Source organism: Schistocerca americana, chromosome 5, assembly GCF_021461395.2.
Source record: "Schistocerca americana isolate TAMUIC-IGC-003095 chromosome 5, iqSchAmer2.1, whole genome shotgun sequence".
NCBI classification, from domain to species: Eukaryota; Metazoa; Arthropoda; class Insecta; order Orthoptera; family Acrididae; genus Schistocerca; species Schistocerca americana.
Window position 1 is genome coordinate 759152772 of NC_060123.1, and position 17632 is coordinate 759170403.

Here is a 17632-nt window from a genome sequence, read left to right on the forward strand (position 1 = left end):
CACACACACACACACACACACACACACACACACACACACACACACACATATGACTGTTGTTTCTCCCATGATGCGCAGTTGCTCCCAGTCTGGCCCTAGCAGCCAGAGACCGTGGTCATGTATGTGTGATCTGCATTTGCGCGCATGTGTGTGTGTGTGTGTGTGTGTGTGTGTGTGTGTGTGTGTGTGTGTGCGTGTGTGTGTGGGAAGGGGGGGGGGGAGGTTTGCACCAAAAGCTTACGTGTTTAATGGGTGGTGTATTTTTTTTTTTTTCCCCCTGCCTGCAACACAACATCTACACTATACAGTGAGTGCCAATCTATCCTTTTCATAATACTGTCGTTACCACCTTGCCAAGAGGCATATTGTGGAGTAATCCGAAGGGCTCTACTAATTTGTACAAGAGGAAGGAGAGCACAATCTCAATGTAAGTTTTTAGAAAACTGGTATGTGCATTACTTCTGCAAACCTTTCAGAAAGGACACAGTATGCACTTCATCCAGCAAGATGAGTAATAAACAATATTAGCAATACTGCATCAAACTTGTTCACTTTCATCTTTGGATTAAACATTTGATTTCAGAGAGTACAGAATTTGACAGAATCAAATTTTGGGGATATGTGGAACTGGGACAACGGCATATTTTTTACCCATTCACAAACTAAGCACTGCTGATTGCTACTTTTATTGTGTCTGCTGCTGCAATGCATATATGAAACTGTAAGTGCAGCATCTATGATGGAATAAAATGTTATACAAATGAAACAAACAGGCACAGTGAAATAGAGTAGTATGGCTCATCATTTCGGTCTCACAGATTAGCAGGTGTTGACTTGAAAGATAATACTTAAGAAGTTGAATCCAAAGGAGAGGATGTACCATATTTACTCAAATGTAAGCCGCATTTTTTCCGGTTTTTGTAATCCAAAAAACCGCCTGCGGCTTAGAATCGAGTGCAAAGCAAGTGGAAGTTCTGAAAAATGTCGGTAGGTGCTGCCACAACTAACTTTTGCCGTCGAATATATGTAGCGCTACACAGGCATGCTTCGTAGGCACAAAGATAAATACTGGCGCCAAAACCTCTGCGTCAGTAAATAAATTAAAAAAAAAAGGTGGAAGACGATTTTCATACATTATCCAACGAAGTAAATATAAATTCCGTATTGTTCATCTTCGAATGTAGCAGAACTTCAATGTATTACGAAAATCCGACTGGCAAGACTGTTTCGGATGTTTGTCAATATGGCCAACTCTACGTTCTGAATTTTTTCCTACCTGTGAGAAGAGATGGTTGCTTATAGGAACCTGATGAAATGTGAATCACATGCAGTATTCTCTTCATCATAAGAGTAATACGAATATAAACATGTTGCCATTATTCTTTCGTGTTTGCTGCTATCTTATTTAAATACTGTCTGCCTAATAAACTACGAAACTAGAGTGAGACAACAGCAAATGTGGAAGAATATACGTATCGTGTCATGTTTATATTCATATTATTCTTATGCCTAATAGTGATACAGTCAGAACTGAAGCACGGCAACTGACTAGATTTTTAAATCTAAGATGACTCTAATTTCTGTGCAGAATTTGATGTACTAAAGAAGCGGCCGCAAAGATTTTCAAACGGAGATAAATTTTCGCCTAACTCTCGTTCAGAACATGTTCTATCATATGCAGTCTATTATTTGGTTCTTGTTGATCATTATTTAAGAAAGCAGCAGTGTAAGTAACAACAAATAGTCTCTTGCCATTGTTTCGCTAATGAGATGATTTCTCTCTCTTTTTTTTTTTTTTTTTAATTGTAGGCGGTGGTAGCGTGCATAAAAGCAAGCCAATCCGCGAGCGACGACAGGCCGCAAACACGCACTATCAGAATGCGACAAACAATGCATGACACAGTACAGTAATGTATTTTCAGCTTAGAGTGACATAAACGCCTATAACAAGGAAAACGGCACTTATCAGATCAAAGCAAAATAAGCAATTGATTCAAACCAGACGAAGCACGTGAAAAAGGAAGGGTACCAGTATAAATACGGACGGAGGGCCTGACGCATAGCAAAGGCTACCTGGTAAAGCTTAAGTGCTAAGCTTACGACTCGAACCAAACTACTGTAGCTGTATCATCATTCATTCGACCTAAATTGTGTCTCATATTACAATGGACCGACTTTGTTTCGATTTGGAGGTGCGGCCTAAAACTTTTCTCTCCCCTTGAACTTCGAGTCTCAAATTTCAGGTGCGGCTTAGATTCGGGAATTTTTTTTTTTCCTTCCTTTATTTCGAGTCTCATTTTTCAGGTTTGAGTGCAGCTTAGATTTGAGTAAATACGGTAGGTGGTATTTCACCTAATTCTGACTATGAAATAAAACAAAGTACGGCAGGGAGCTCTGACGAATCAAAGAGCAGCGATGAAGATTCTGATGAATAGTAAAGTATGAGTTAAGAAATAAGATGCTACTGAGATCGTAAATCTTTGTTGTGTTGATGAATCTGTTAACAAACATATTCAAAAATGCACTGAAACATTGGCACATGTAGTGTTGGGAGGTGATAAACTGTCATTACGGTTAGAGGAGCTACGTATTTCTTGCTGTTCTACTCCTACATGACACTGTATCTGAAGGTACAGAATGAATCTTCACTGGCTAGAGAAATGGGTAACACAATTTTACAAGTCTCTGCTGTCATGTAATCTCTTCAGGGAAATCATGACTGTACTAAGATTCGGTTTGTGGTTGACAAGGTCAGAGTCATTAAGAAATGCAAGGCAGCTACCATGTCAGTCCTAGAAGAGAGAGACGTAGCAAACTGTCAAAGCATGTACATTCCCGGTCCATATGTTTGTGGTGATGTAATAACCAAGTAATACTGAAGTGTGATCCAAGTCGCACAAATATGGCTTTAATAATAACCTCCGAACAATATGCCTCTAAGGACTCAACAAGACACAGAACACTGATGTGCACATTACAAACTAGAATCACACAGAGAATCAGTCAGCACTGTTCCACACTAATACATGTGCGAGTCACCAGCAGATGGCATGGCAGCGACCGCGCCACACGCTTGGCTCCCAGAGACAGAATCCAGCAGCCAGCCTGCAATGATCAGTGGGTGACCAATTTAAAGACGCATGTACGGCAACACCACTCTCGGTGCACTCACACTGACATGTACTAGTAGCACGATACAGCAGTGATGAGCAGTAGTACCCCTCCTGTCTTGCGCGCCTTTTATCTGGCTCTACAATTTACTTTCCTAGATCCATACAAATGCCTGATCCTCCTAATTCAATTTGCTCTGCAGACTATTTAAAATTCACAAAGAAAAAGGAGCCAAAATTGCACTTTGTGTGCCAGTTACTTTCCAATACATTGCCACCAGCTGATCTTATTTAAGAATACTCAACTTTCGTAGCCATACTTACAGCACATCCTTTGCTTCCTGGCCTAAATCCAAGTTAACTACCAGCCCCCCTGCCCCCCCCCCCCCACAAACACACGCCCCTGCCCCCCTCCCTCCCCCCCCCCCTCTCCCCCCTTCCCAATCAGGCAGTTGTGTGCTGTTATCTCACGTCACACCCTAGTCTATGAGTGCCCAGCTGTCTGTCGCCTGACCCCTCTACCAGCACCCCTAGCTAGCCCACAGAAGGCTCCCCACTCTCCCACGAGCCACTAAATGCTGCCCTCCAAACCCCTCCCATCTCTCTCCATCCCTCACATTGCCTCAACCCACCCCATCCTACCCCACTCTAAAGCCCCACCTCACTCCAGAACACTCACCATGGGCCAGTAAAGAGCTGGCAGTTGAGAGACCACAACATAAGGAGACATGCATGCGCATGTGAGTGTGTGTGTGTGTGTGTGTGTGTGTGTGTGTGTGTGTGTGTGTGTGTGCACGCACGCGCATGTTTTCCCTACAGCTAGAAAAAGAAAGTGCATTCTGGAAGCTCGCCAAGCAACGTACCTTTTAGCTTGGAAGGTAGAAGACGAGGTACTGGTGGAAGTAAAGCTGTGAGTACGGGTCGTGAGTCATGCATGGATAGCTCAGATGGTAGAGCACTTGCCCACAAAAGGCAAAGGTCCCGAGTTTGACTCTTAGTCCGGCACACACTTTTAATCTGCCACGAAGTTTCATATCAGTGCACACTCCACTGCACAGTGAAAATCTCATTCTACAAACCTATTGTTCGTGTGCCTATCAATGAGACAGTGCTTCTGCCTTTTGGTGAGCCATCTGCTTTATTCCTAAATAATTCGTAATTTTCAACAGAAACTTTCCGTACGTTATTATTGCATCCTACATTACAATATGCAATTTCCACAATATGTGGTCATCTGTGAATATAATGGGGGTAACAACTGTAGGAGACCAAAAACTGACTGCAGTAAGCAAGTTCAAGTTATTGTACGCTGTAGTAGTTACGCAGAGGTGAAGAGGGTCACACAGGATAGGCTAGCATGGGCAACTCCATGAAACCAATCTTCAGATGGAAGATCACAACAATAAAAACATTTGATTCAGCATACACCAGACTCCAAACAGCGTACACAACCTGTATGCTCAGAAACACAGAAAATCATATTGGTTCCATCAGCAGGAAACTTCAACCCGTAATTGTTATGGAACACTGCGGCGACTTTGTTCATTAATAAAACCCAAAACTGGGGAGTAATAAGAGAGTATTGTTGTAACTTCTTATCAACCTCGTTACCAAAATACATATTAAGAAGACTGGTAAATTGTTATTTTAAAGGGGTCACTCCAAAGCGCCACGAAAGTATTTGAGCAATGTATAAAATTAGAGAATCGGTGCACAATATTGAAAGTCTATCTACATTATCTATATCTGCATGACTAGTCTGTAATTCACAATTAAATGCTGGCAGAGGGTTCAGAGAACCACCCTCAACCTATTTATCTACCATTCCACTCCCCTACAGCATTTGAGGAAAAACAAACACTTCAATATTTCCGTACAAGCTCTGATTTCTCTTATTTCATTACAATGATCATTTCTCCCTATGTAAGAGGGCTCTAACAAAATATTTTCACATTCAGAGGAGAAAGTTGATGATTGAAATTTTAAGAACCTGCTCCAGCAAAATGCTTTTGCTTTAATGACTGCCACCCCAATTCACATGTGATATCTGTGGCATGCACTTTCCTGTTTCCCAATAATACAAAATGAGCTGCCTTTCTTTGAACTTTTAAATGATGTCCTCTGTCAGTCCTATCTGGTAAGGATCCCACACCATGCAGAATACTCCAAAAGAGGACAGACAAGTATAGTTGTAGATAGTCTCTTTAGTAATCCTAATCTTCTAAATGTTTTACTATTAAATCACAGTCTTTTGTTTGCTTTGCCACCGCATTATCTATGTGAGCATTCCAATTTAAGTTATTTGTAAATGTAATTCCTAAGTATTCAGTAGACTTCACAGCCTTTAGATCTGTGTGAATTATCATGTAAACAAAATTTAGTAGATGCCTTTTACTACTCGTGCAGATGACATAAAAATTTTTATTATTTAAGGTCAGTTACCACTTTTTGCATCATATGGATAGGTAGCCTAAATCATTTTGCAGTTCATTTTGATCATCTGATCACTTTACAAGACAGTAAATGATTTGCGAGACTGTAAATGATAGCATCATCTAAGAGGACTGCTCAGATTCTCTCTTAAATTGTTAATGTAGATCGGCAACAGCAGGTGGTCTATAACACTTCCTTGAGGAATGTCAGATATCACTTCTTTTTTACTTGACGATTTTCCATCAATTACTATGAACTGTGACCTTTCTGACAGGAAACCACACATCCAGTTGTACAACTCAGACAATAACTCCATAGGCACACAATATGATTAGAAAATGCTTGTGAGGAACTGTTTCAAAAAGTCTTCTGGAAATCTACAAATATGGAATCAATTTGAGATCCCCAGTCGACAGCACTTATTACTTTGTGTGACTAAAGAGCTAGCTGTGTTTTAAAAGGTCGATATTTCTGAATCTATCTTAGCTATTTATCAATGAATCATTACCTTTGAGATAATTCAAAATATTCAAACACAATATATGTTCCAAAATCCTAATGCAAATCAACATTAGTGATATGAGTCTGTTATTTAGTAGATTACTCCTCTTTTCTTTCTTGAGCATTGGTGTGACCTGAGCAACTTTTCAGTCTCTAGGTATGGATCTTTATCAAATGAGCGGCTATATATGATTTCTAATGGAGCTATTGTATCAACATTCTCTGAAAGAAACATAAATTGTTTATGACACTGAGGAGAGCTACTACTAAGTTACTCACAGTTGCAGTTGTTCTTGATTTGAATACTGCAATATTTACTTTGTTGTCTTTGGTGAAGAAATTTCAGAAATCCGTGTTTAGTAACTCTGCTTTAGTAGCACTGTCATCAGTAACATTACCACAGCTATTGCGCAGTGAAGGTATTGGTTGTGTCTTGCCATTGGTGTACTATACATTCAACCAGAAACTCTTTGGATTTTCTTCCAGATTTCAAAACGAAGTTTCACTATGGGAATTATTAAACACATCTTCCACTGAAACCCACCCTAAGTTTCGAGCTTCAGTAAAACATCGCTAATCTTGGAGATTTTGCATTCTTTTAAATTTTGACATGCTTTTTTTCATTGCTTCTGCAGCTGAGTTTTGACATATTTTGTGCACCACCCTTTTAATTTATTTGGTATCCATTCAATTTATTTGGTATATATCTCTTAATTGATGTCGATACTATTTCTCTGAATTTAAACCATCTCTGGTCTACACTTACATAGTCAGACTTGAAGGAGTAGAGACTTAGTAGAGACCGTCACCTTGGAAGGCATCAAGTTAATTTTTATCTGCTTTCTCATTAAATGCCCTATTGTGTACAGCTGAAAATTAATAGAGATAAGGCAAACAGAATGTGCAAAGTAAGTGGAAATTACTCGTCTCTTCCCCGATTACAGTGCAATAGAAGATACTACAAGATGTTGACAGATTGCCGTATCTCGGTAGCTTTATATGTAATAATGAGGTCACAGATGCAGAAATCACCAGCAGAACTGGAAAATCAGTCCATATGGCAATTAGGTCTGTAATATGTCAACAAAGCTTTGAGTGTACTCCTTTATTGTTTATATTTGTGAGACTTGGAAAATGTCAGTAAAATCAGCACACAGTCTCCATATTTTTCACCAACAATGCTAGAGATGAATTCTGAAGATGTTAACCCAACCAAGTTACAAATGATGTAGTGCTGAGAATACGAGGTCTACACAGCCTGCACAAAATTATTGTTGAAAGAAGACTGAAGATTGCAGGTTATGTTCTACACATGTAAGGTGGAAGAATCCCAAAATCAACACTGTTGTGGAAATCAATGGACAGATACAGATGTACAGGAAGACCTTTTAACACCTGGAACTTTTGCAATGAATCTTCAATGCATGGACACAAACTTGGAGGAAGGTGAGAACTTGGCAGCTGATCGAGTGAACTAGTGGAAACCAGTTCCTTGTATGGTACACAGCAAATCTGAGTAAGTTAGTAAGTAAGTAAGTAAAGTAAGTACAACTGGGGATTTTGCAAAACTGTTGGATGATCGATATTATTGTCTAGATTTGACACTGTTGGACTTCTACCTTTTCCTTGATGTGTATTCTTCAAATTGTGAGTTTTATGAGAAAGCTGATAGGTACTTACCAATCAACCTTCCCTCACACGAACTGACATTGTCTCTTTATAAATTCTACTGTGCTAACAATTATCTACTGAGAATCCTCGACTAGGTCTCCACAGCTCAAATGAGCCAGTTTCTTTTAAATTTCTGTCTTTGGCTATAATTGTCTTCCAAGTATGGTGACACAACATCCTGTCATGAAACTTTTGCCTTTACATTTGTTTACTTTTCTGGACACTGCCTTTTTCTGCACCATGCACCAAATACACTATGTGAGTAACGCCCAAGCTCCAACAACCAATCGTGAACTGTAAACAGTTGTACACTCTACCAGGGCACATAACAAACAATTAACATTTGTGTTTTAGTGTTCTAAGCTGTGAGGTCATCAGCGGACAAATAATTTAGTACCTATTCCTAGGCAGCCGGAGTGGCCGTGCGGTTCTAGGCGCTACAGTCTGGAACCGAGTGACCGCTACGTTCGCAGGTTCGAATCCTGCCTCGGGCATGGATGTGTGTGATGTCCTTAGGTTAGTTAGGTTTAATTAGTTCTAAGTTCTAGGCGACTGATGACCTCAGAAGTTAAGTTGCATAGTGCTCAGAGCCATTTGAACCTATTCCTGACGTGCAGTTGTTTGGAACAACGACTGACATGATCCAAAATATTACTTTCTTTTATTATAGCTTCACTTTTATTTTGTCTAATGATTACTAATTTCAGTATCAAATTCCATCATCAAGCCACTATATGATCAGAAAGCATAGTGTATCATTAAAATATTGTTTAATAAACAGATTACCATTATATCATCATTCCTTAAAGTAATGTCCAAACTGGAAGGACAGATGATTAATTTTGAGTATATACAAAAGTCAGAGTACTGAACCGGATATGAAAGAAGGAAAACCAGAAGGGCAGTGAGAGACGGGTGCCTTCTATCACCTTACTTCCTTAATATGTTCATCAAGGAAGTAATAACAACAACAAAGAAAAGATGACAAGAATCAAAAGGTAATTTCTGGAATACTCCAAGGAAATGTGATAGGGCCATTACATTTACAATGTATATAAATGATCCAGTAGAAAGTGTCAGAGGCTCCTTAATATTGTTCACAGGTATTACACTTGTCCATAAGAAAGTGTCAACAACAGAAGACAGTATCAATTTGCACAATGACCTGCAAAGGATTGGTGAATGATGCAGGCTCTGGCAGTTGACCCTGCACATAAATAAATGTAACATATCACACACACACACACACACACACACACACACACACACACACACACACACAGGAAAAGAAATCCAATACTGTACAACTACACTATTAATGACAAATTGCTGGAAACAGAATCTACCATAAAATATCTAGAAGTAACTATTCAGAGCAACCTTAAAGTGGAATGATCACACAAAACAGCAATAGAAAAGCAGATGCCAGACTAACATCCACAGGAAGAATCTTAAGTGAATGTAAATTACCCCTGTGTCCTTACCCAGTACGACTGACAGAAGAGAGAAAGAAGATCCAATGAAGTGCGGAGTGTTTTGTCACAGGATCATTTAGTCACTGTGAGATCATTACAGAGATGCTCAGCAACTCCAGTGGTAGATGCCATAAGAGAGCAGTTGTGCATCACGGAAAGATTTACTACCCATGTTTCGAGAGAGTAGTTTCCGAGAAGAGTCTGACAACATAATAGTTTCTCTCATATACAATTCACGAAATGATCACGAGAAGAAAATTTGAGAAGTTAGAGATAATACAGAAGCGTACTGACAGTCATTCTTCCCAAACACTGTTCACAAGTGGAACAAGGCAGAGGGGGTCAGTTGGTGGCATGAGACGTACCCCCTGTCACACACAGTTAGGTGGTTTTTGGAGCATGATGTCGATATGGAGACTTAATTGCATGCATATACACTGCAGATTGACGACATCACAATAGTAAATCAGAGTAGGAACTAAATAAAATGTTTCAGGCCTTAAATCAAGAAATGGTAAAACTAAAGCTAAAAATGAATACAAAGAAGACAAAAGTTATGGCTACAGACAAGAAAGGAGGTGGAGGCAGGACTGACGCAAGAACAGGCAATGAGCAACTCAAGAAAGGAACTGAAATTCACTATCTCAGTAGCATTTTGCAAGAAAACAATCAATATTTCAAGGCATTCAAGAAAAGAATAGCACAGGTGAAGAGTTCCTTCCAAAATAAGAAGAAGCTGCAACTGAATAAACATATCAGCTCCCACATTAAGAAAATATTTGTAAAGACCTTTGTGTGGAGTGTTCTGACACACAGATGCAAAATCTGTACATTAGAAAAGCCAAAGGAAGCTCACCTCAAACCTGCTGAAATGTGGTTCTGGAGGAGAAGTACAAGAACTAGCTGCATTGACAGAAAAATTAAAGGAAATAGGAGAGAAGAAGGAACCACTGAAAGTTATAGGCCAGAGCAAAGCAAAATACACTGGACACTTAACTGGAGATGATAATCTTTTAAAAAACATTTCTGAAGGCAAGATCATAGGTAAGAAAACAAGGGGATGACTGAGAACATCCTACTTAAACAATATGATCAATGAATGGGATTTTCTTCACACATGGAGATGAAAACAACTGCTGAAGAGAGGAAGCTGTGGCTGCAGAGACAAGGTTTAACCTTTTGGAAGAGTAAGGACCAACTAATACAAAATATGATTCTGCATGGCAGCTACATACGGAATAAATGACAACTTCTTGTGTGCATTCATCAAGTCACTTACCCCAGTAGGTGTCTTATCTACTAAAAGTAAAGGTCACTGTTGTGCTTTCAATAGGTGTGAACTGCACCCTGAAAATGGTATGTCTAGTTTGCAGTTGTACAGAAGCTTTTTATTTTGCAAAATGGTTCAAATGGCTCTAAGCACTATGGGACTTAACATCTGAGGTCATCAGTCCCCCAGACATAGAAGTACTTAAACCTAACTAACCTAAGGACATCCCTGCCTGAGGCAGGATTCGAACCTGCGACCGTAGCAGCAGCAGCATGGTTCTGGACTGAAGTGCCTAGAACCGCTCGGCCACAGTGGTCAACTTTTATTTTGCAAAGAAATTTTTGATAATAAGATGAACTGATGCTGGTACTCGCTACTGAAACCAGTAGTACTTAGACACAACAAAAGTGTGACTACAGAATTAAGAATAATTTTTCCAAACAATTGAGTATTTTTTTCAAAACAACACCACAATAGAGGAAACTTATTTTAAACTAAAGACACAAAAGAAAAAAAGAGAAACTGTAAAGATCTTGAGTCTCATAAGACTCTCTTGGGAGGAAAATATAAGATATTTAATTGGTAAACTTGCAAGGCATACTTTTTTATGTTGTATAAACTACGAAACTGTTAGCATCTTCAGCTAAAATTTACTTCTTCTGTCTTAATATACCTTCCTTCACTTTCAGCTGCAGTGTGGAGACAGGGGTGAGGGTGGGAGCGGGGATGGAGTCGAGGGTGAGGGCGTACTGCTTTAAAATGGTGATTCTTGTATTGATATTCTTAACAACAGATTTATATCTCTTGCTTATGAAAGCCTGCATGCAATGACAACTGCACTAGTAATACCTTCACAGGGTCGTATTCAAGTTGCAAGGCTAGATCTATGCCAGCCATGGCATGCTCCCAGCCTTTCCTCCTCGTGATCTGGTTGTAGCATTGGGACTGCAGGGTGTCTAAGCAGATGTTCAGACCGTCAAGCCCTGCCCTCTGCAAGGCAACCAGCTGTCTTGTCAATATGAGGCCATCGGTTGTCATTAAGACACTTTCGAGATCTTTTATTTTCTTCAGGGCACCTGTGAAACAGCAAATTATTCTAAACAAACTGAAACAAATAATTTGTAACATTTCTGCTGCATATGAAACAAAACTCCAGTTGATAAATTGAAAATACAAATTCCTTAAAAGTTAACTGTACATTTGCCCTAATACAAAGAGATAAGAAGGGTTAATAAACTGAATTGAAGAATGCAAGTTAAGATAGCAATGAAAAAATAATTAGAGGCATAAGATCACCTACTGCAACAGAGAAATGGGAATCAATATGAACCATTACCACTACTGTCAACTGATTCCATGTCTCCATGCACACTGTATAAACCACTGTGGGTTTGTCCGACAAAGTACATTGTTGTACCACACATTATGGTTTTTCCCCATTCAGTGCTCATGTGGAGTGTGGGAAGAATGATTCTTTAAATGGTTCTGTGCATGCTGTAATTAATCTTGCCTTCATGGTCCCTATAGGAGTGATACATATGTGGTTATTGTATAATCCCTAAATACCTCGCTTAATACATGTTCCTGAAATTTCATAAGTTGGGTTTTGTCATATATTTGGCGTCTATCTTCACTTGTCTGGCATTTCCAATTTTTAGTAGCTTCTTGATGCTCTCCCATGCATCAAATAAATCTATGATCAATCATGCTACACTATTTTGTATACATTCAATGTCTGCCATTAGCCTTATTTGTTATGGGTCATACTTAAGCAATATTCTAGAATGGGCCACACAAGTATTTTGTAAGCAATGTCCTCTATCGACTGATTGCATTTTCCAGTATCTTACCAACGAATTGAAGTCTGCATTCTGCTTTGCCTACAAGTGAGTCTATGTCACCATTTCATTTCATCCAGATATTTGTATGAGTTGACCAATTAAAACTGTGATTATTTGATAATGTAGTCATACAATACTGTCTTTTATTTGTTTTGTGATGTGCTCCAATTTACATTTCTGAAAACTTAAACTCAGTTGCCCATCTTTGGACCAATTTGAAATGTTATGATCTGACTCAAATTTGTACAGATCTTTTTCAGGCAATAATTCATTATAGACAACTCTATTATCCAGGAAAAGTATGAGGTTCCTTATAATATCGTCTTCCAGAACATTAAGGTTCAACATTAATGTAATGGTATAAATTACTATAACTGTATAAATAAGTTTATAAGTGTGTAAAATACATTGAACTATTTGTTACAACAAAACATTGTACTGGTATACTCAGCAAGATGTTAAATCAGCAGATAGCTATATTTTATGTTCAACATTTTGTGTACAGCATACATGCTGGAAAGGATTTATACCCAAATTAAATAAATCTGAAGAAATGGTAGTGTGTCTCTGGAAAAAAAATCCATAAAAACTCATACAGTCCAATTTGCTATTATGTCACTGTTACTGAAATATAATACAAAGTAACTGAATTCGATGAACATTCTCAGAGTGCAATATGCCTCAGAGTGAAATGCACAGTAATGTCAACATTATTTTTCAAGGCTATGTTGTGAAAATGGATGACAGCAAACCGCACATTTTGTTCTCAATCTGAGGAAGCATTATGCACTGTAAAACACTGTACTGCTGTTCTACATAAAAGCTGTCTCATTGCCAACATCTTTCCCCTGCTGGCTGTTCTACACTTCTCATCACTGATTCAACACGTTGTAAGATATTTTATGCTGTATGACACCACAGTCCAATCTGGTAAGGATAGCATAAAAATAATATATGAATTTCAGTATTGAAACTGGAACAGCAGAACAGCTCTCATCACACTGGATATCAAATCGAGGTTGGATTACAGCCATGGGTACATTAATTCATGCTACTCAACTGTATGTCATATGTCGGAGTTCATCAACTGTAGTGGTTGGCGACTGGTGGCTGGCGACTGGTGGCATACCCATCTCTTGGCATCCTGTGTACAGACGTTCTCCACAGGTGACAGATTTGAAGAAAATGCTGGATATGGCAACAGTGGAACACTCTCTGTATCGAGGTAGCTCAGTACAGCTCAGGTGATGTGTAGTCTTGCATTATCTTGTTAAAAGATAACATCATGGAGCCCTTGAAAATAGGGCACAGCGATAGGCCTTAACAAAACACAAATGCAATGGCTGCTGTCCAAATTACTGGCTATGTGAACCAGAGGTTGTGATATGTATCCAGTTGCACCCCATACCATCACATCACATGCTGGACCCGCATGGGAATGACAGGTACAATCTGGCCAGGTCTGTTGGCATCAGAGCCTCCACACACAAGTACATCAATTGTGACGATGTTACAGAACCGAGACTCATCTGATACGATGACACAGTGCCATTCCTGTGTCTGGCATTGTTGTTAGTTGCACCGCTGTCAGTTCACCTCTCTCTAGAGCTGCATTAAGGGCTTGACAGTCTGTGCTGCTCCAGATGCCATCACATTGTCTGTGTGGATACTTGTCTCACTGTATACAAGCCCACTTCCTGACTAAATGTACACAACTTCACTGCAGGATCACGTACGCATGAGCAAACACTTGTCTGCCCTCTCAGGTGCTAGTTGGGTGGCACTACTGAGGCCCTGCAAGGCATTTAGCATGGCCCTCCTGAACCTACCTATTCTATGTTCGCACAAAATGAGATGCTGAGCAATGCAAGCAGCAATATATTGAAACAATAAACCAGAGCCTCAGCAGACCATGAGCCTGCCACTGCCAAATCTGGAATGCTGATAAACATTTCTCCTTCTTCCATTACGCTTAACACGGTCTTCGTGTAAACAATCAACACCGAAATAGAATTTCTGAATGAGAAACCTGCTCCATAAGCTTATCTTGCATACAGAATATGCATGGGAGTGCTGAAAAGTAATGCCTCTGAATTTTTTATTCTGTTCTCAATATCGGTCGAGGTATGACACGTCACACATATTACTTGGTCAGCTTTCCCACTTCACTGACTCGTGGCACACCCCCCTCCCGCAAACAGATGGAGTCGCAATAGGCAGCCCACTCTGACCAGAGATTGTGAATATATTTACGGTGCACTTCGAGGAAGAGGCCCTGATGTCATCCAAATGGAAATCCTTCTTCTTCTTCTTCTTCTTCTTCTTCTTCTTCTGTTATGTGGATAACACACTTGTCATCTGGCCTCATGGAAGAGACAAACTTCTTGACTTCTTTGTACATCTGAACTCCACACGCCACAAAATCAAATTCACTATGGAGACCAAAGAAGAAGGAAGACTACCATTCCTGCACATCATAGTCAGGAGAATAACGGACAGCACCCTGCGCCATAGCGTGTATCTGACTCTACAAAACACATAAACTCAGTTCTCCCTATGGCACTGTGAATAATTTCAATAACAAAAAGTGTGATGAATGTTGCAGCGTACATTTAATTTCCACTTAGGCTTTGCATTCAAGATCAGTCTTACCTGAGAGTGCAACATTACATCTTTGGTTAATTTAATTATATGTTCATTAGATTTTGGTTATAAGGCACGTTTTGCTGCCTAATGTTTCATCTCCAAATGCTGGAAACAATCCATGGAGGAAGAGGAGTATGTAAGACATTGGTGGACCAGGTTGGAAGAATCTGTGAATTTCAATACTCTGTAGAAGAGCTCAATCATTTGAAAATAACTTTCAGACCTTGTGGCTATTCTAACAGATATACATAAGGCACTACATTCTAAAATATTTGCATCTTTCACTGAAAAACAAGCAACTAGAGGAAAAGTTATCTTGCCATTTGTAAAAACAGTCGCAGATCGCGACCTCCGAGTGCTATGAAGAGAAGGTATTGACGCAGTGCTTAAACCAAACTGAAGACCACAACAGCAGCCATACTCAAGTAAATTGGTATGCAGTAGTTTCAGTGAATTTGACAATGATGTGGCTGCTTTCATGGTGGCCCAGTCATGTTGTGGGGATAGGGAATGCCAGTGACAGGGCTGGAATTGTAGGTGACAGATTGATTTTTGGCAAAGCCTTGTATCAATACCTCCTTAATTATTGAGCTGAAAAACTGTAAAAAACATTCATACAGTAAAATCACACAAAAAAATTTCCTATTTCTGCAGGTATTGTGCCTTCTGTTTCCTTTTCATTACAAAAACATATTGATTCAAATTTATAAAGTCACAACTATGTCGCTGTGATTTGTGTAACACACATTCTGGAACATGTTCCAGGAATGTCAAAAAACAGACAGCTTTAAATACTTACTCTAGCTCATTTTTCAAGACTTGCATGCCAACAACAACACCATCTATCCAATCTGTTTTTATTTCCCTTTCATGTAAAGATTTCTCCACAAAGGATATCATCTGCCATGTAGGCAGTGCAAGAGGAAATTCCACACTCACATTTGGGTAATCAAGTAGAGTCTGTGTCTTGTCAGAACCAAGTACAATCAACCCAATTTCATCTTTCCCACTGGTAAATATCTGGAAACATATTAAATGGTAAAAATAAGTTTTGTTTATAACAAGTTGTATACCAATAAAAACATCACACACAGATACTCTTTATAAAATTATTTAATTGGATAGATAAAAAATCTACTCGCCAAGCAGTGGCAGAACACACACATAAAAGACTGTTGTGATAGGCAAGCGTTTGGAGCCAGTGACTCCTTCTTCAGGCTAAAGGGTTGCAGGGGAAGCAAGAAGGGTGAAGGAAAAGGACTGGAGAGGTCTAAGAAAAGGGGTAGATTTTGGGAAAGTTACCCAGAACTGTGGGTCATGGGTGACTTACCGTACAGGATGAGAAGGAAAGACTAATTGTTGGGGACTGCATCGGGCAATATTCGGAAACCTGAGAGCATAAAGGTGGAAGACAGGGTAATATGCAAGACAGAGATTACTACTAAAACTGTACATGAGTTAATAAGAGTGAGAAGCTAAGCGTATTGTATACAACAGCTGCGGGACGGGGTAGTGAAAATAGATGGGAAAGACAATGAAAGATGTAGAAAGCTAAAACAGAGTGAAGCAAAGAGTAATTACAGTGAAGAAAGGCTGAGACAGCAGAAATTAACGTAAATTAAGGCGAGGTGGGTGGTGAGGACACGTTGTAGTGCTAGTTCCCACCTCCGGAGTTCTGAGAAACTGGTGTCTGGCGGAAGAATCCAGGTGGCATGAGTGGTGAAACAAGTGTCGAGGTCACGTATGCCATGTTGTAGAGCATGCCCTGCAACAGGATATTGTGAGTTTCCAGTATATACACTATGCCTATGCCCATTTATCATAACTAATAATTTGGTGGTAGTCATGCAGATGTAGAAAGCTGAACAGTGTTTACATAATAGCTGGTATATGACATGTGTCGTTTCTATTTTTCGCCTGATCCGCAGTTCTGGGTGACTTTCCCAAAATCTACACCTTTTGCTGGAACTCTCCAGGCCTTTTCCTTTACCCTTCTTTCTTCCCCTTCAATGCTTCTGTCTGGAGGAGCCACTGGCTCCGAAAGCTTGCCAATCACAACAGTCTTTTATGTGTATGTTCTGCTGCCACTTGGTGAGTAGATTTATTATCTATTCAATTAAATAATTTTATCAATAATTTATTGTTTTTGTTGTTATAGTTACTCTTTATAACCTACTTAAAATACATCACGTACCCTCCTCTCCACAATTCTTCGAACACATAGTTTTGCCTTTTGTAAAAAATCACTGCGTTTCTGTATAACATACTTGGAATCAAAGTGTCCAACATCTATTACAATCATAAACAGAAGAAAGAAAGTCATTGTATTTATTGGCAGTATTACGCAATCAAATATTTTGAAAGAGTTCCAGTGGTATAAATTTACAAAATCTTACAAATAAATATATACGTTTATTCTTTAAATCAATTCTTAGCAATAACATAATAGTATAAATTGCAGAATCAATATAGCCAATTTTAATGTAATGACTGCAATACAAATACAAAATAACAGCGGTAAGTTATAACAAATGAGAGAGAGAGAGAGAGAGAGAGAGAGAGAGGCATTTAGACAATGTTTCATTACAGTGTGAAACTTATTAGAATTAAAATGAAGCCATAGTGAATTATTACATTCCAAAAATAGTAATTATTGTGCTCTTTCACCCCAAAATACTACCTTCA

General features: G+C 39.2%; 1 protein-coding gene across 1 annotated transcript in view; it reads right to left on the reverse strand.

Annotated features, from left to right (window-relative positions):
* LOC124616662 (molybdenum cofactor biosynthesis protein 1-like) overlaps positions 1-17270 on the reverse strand; it is a 66569-nt gene extending 49299 nt beyond the window's left edge. Inside the window, exons 1-3 of the mRNA XM_047144991.1 lie at positions 17142-17270; positions 15747-15967; positions 11310-11565 (exon numbers count right to left, since the gene is read on the reverse strand). Of these exons, the coding sequence (XP_047000947.1) occupies positions 11310-11565; positions 15747-15967; positions 17142-17270 (606 nt within the window). The remainder of the gene's footprint in view (positions 1-11309; positions 11566-15746; positions 15968-17141) is intronic.
* Between the last annotated feature and the right edge of the window lie 362 nt (positions 17271-17632).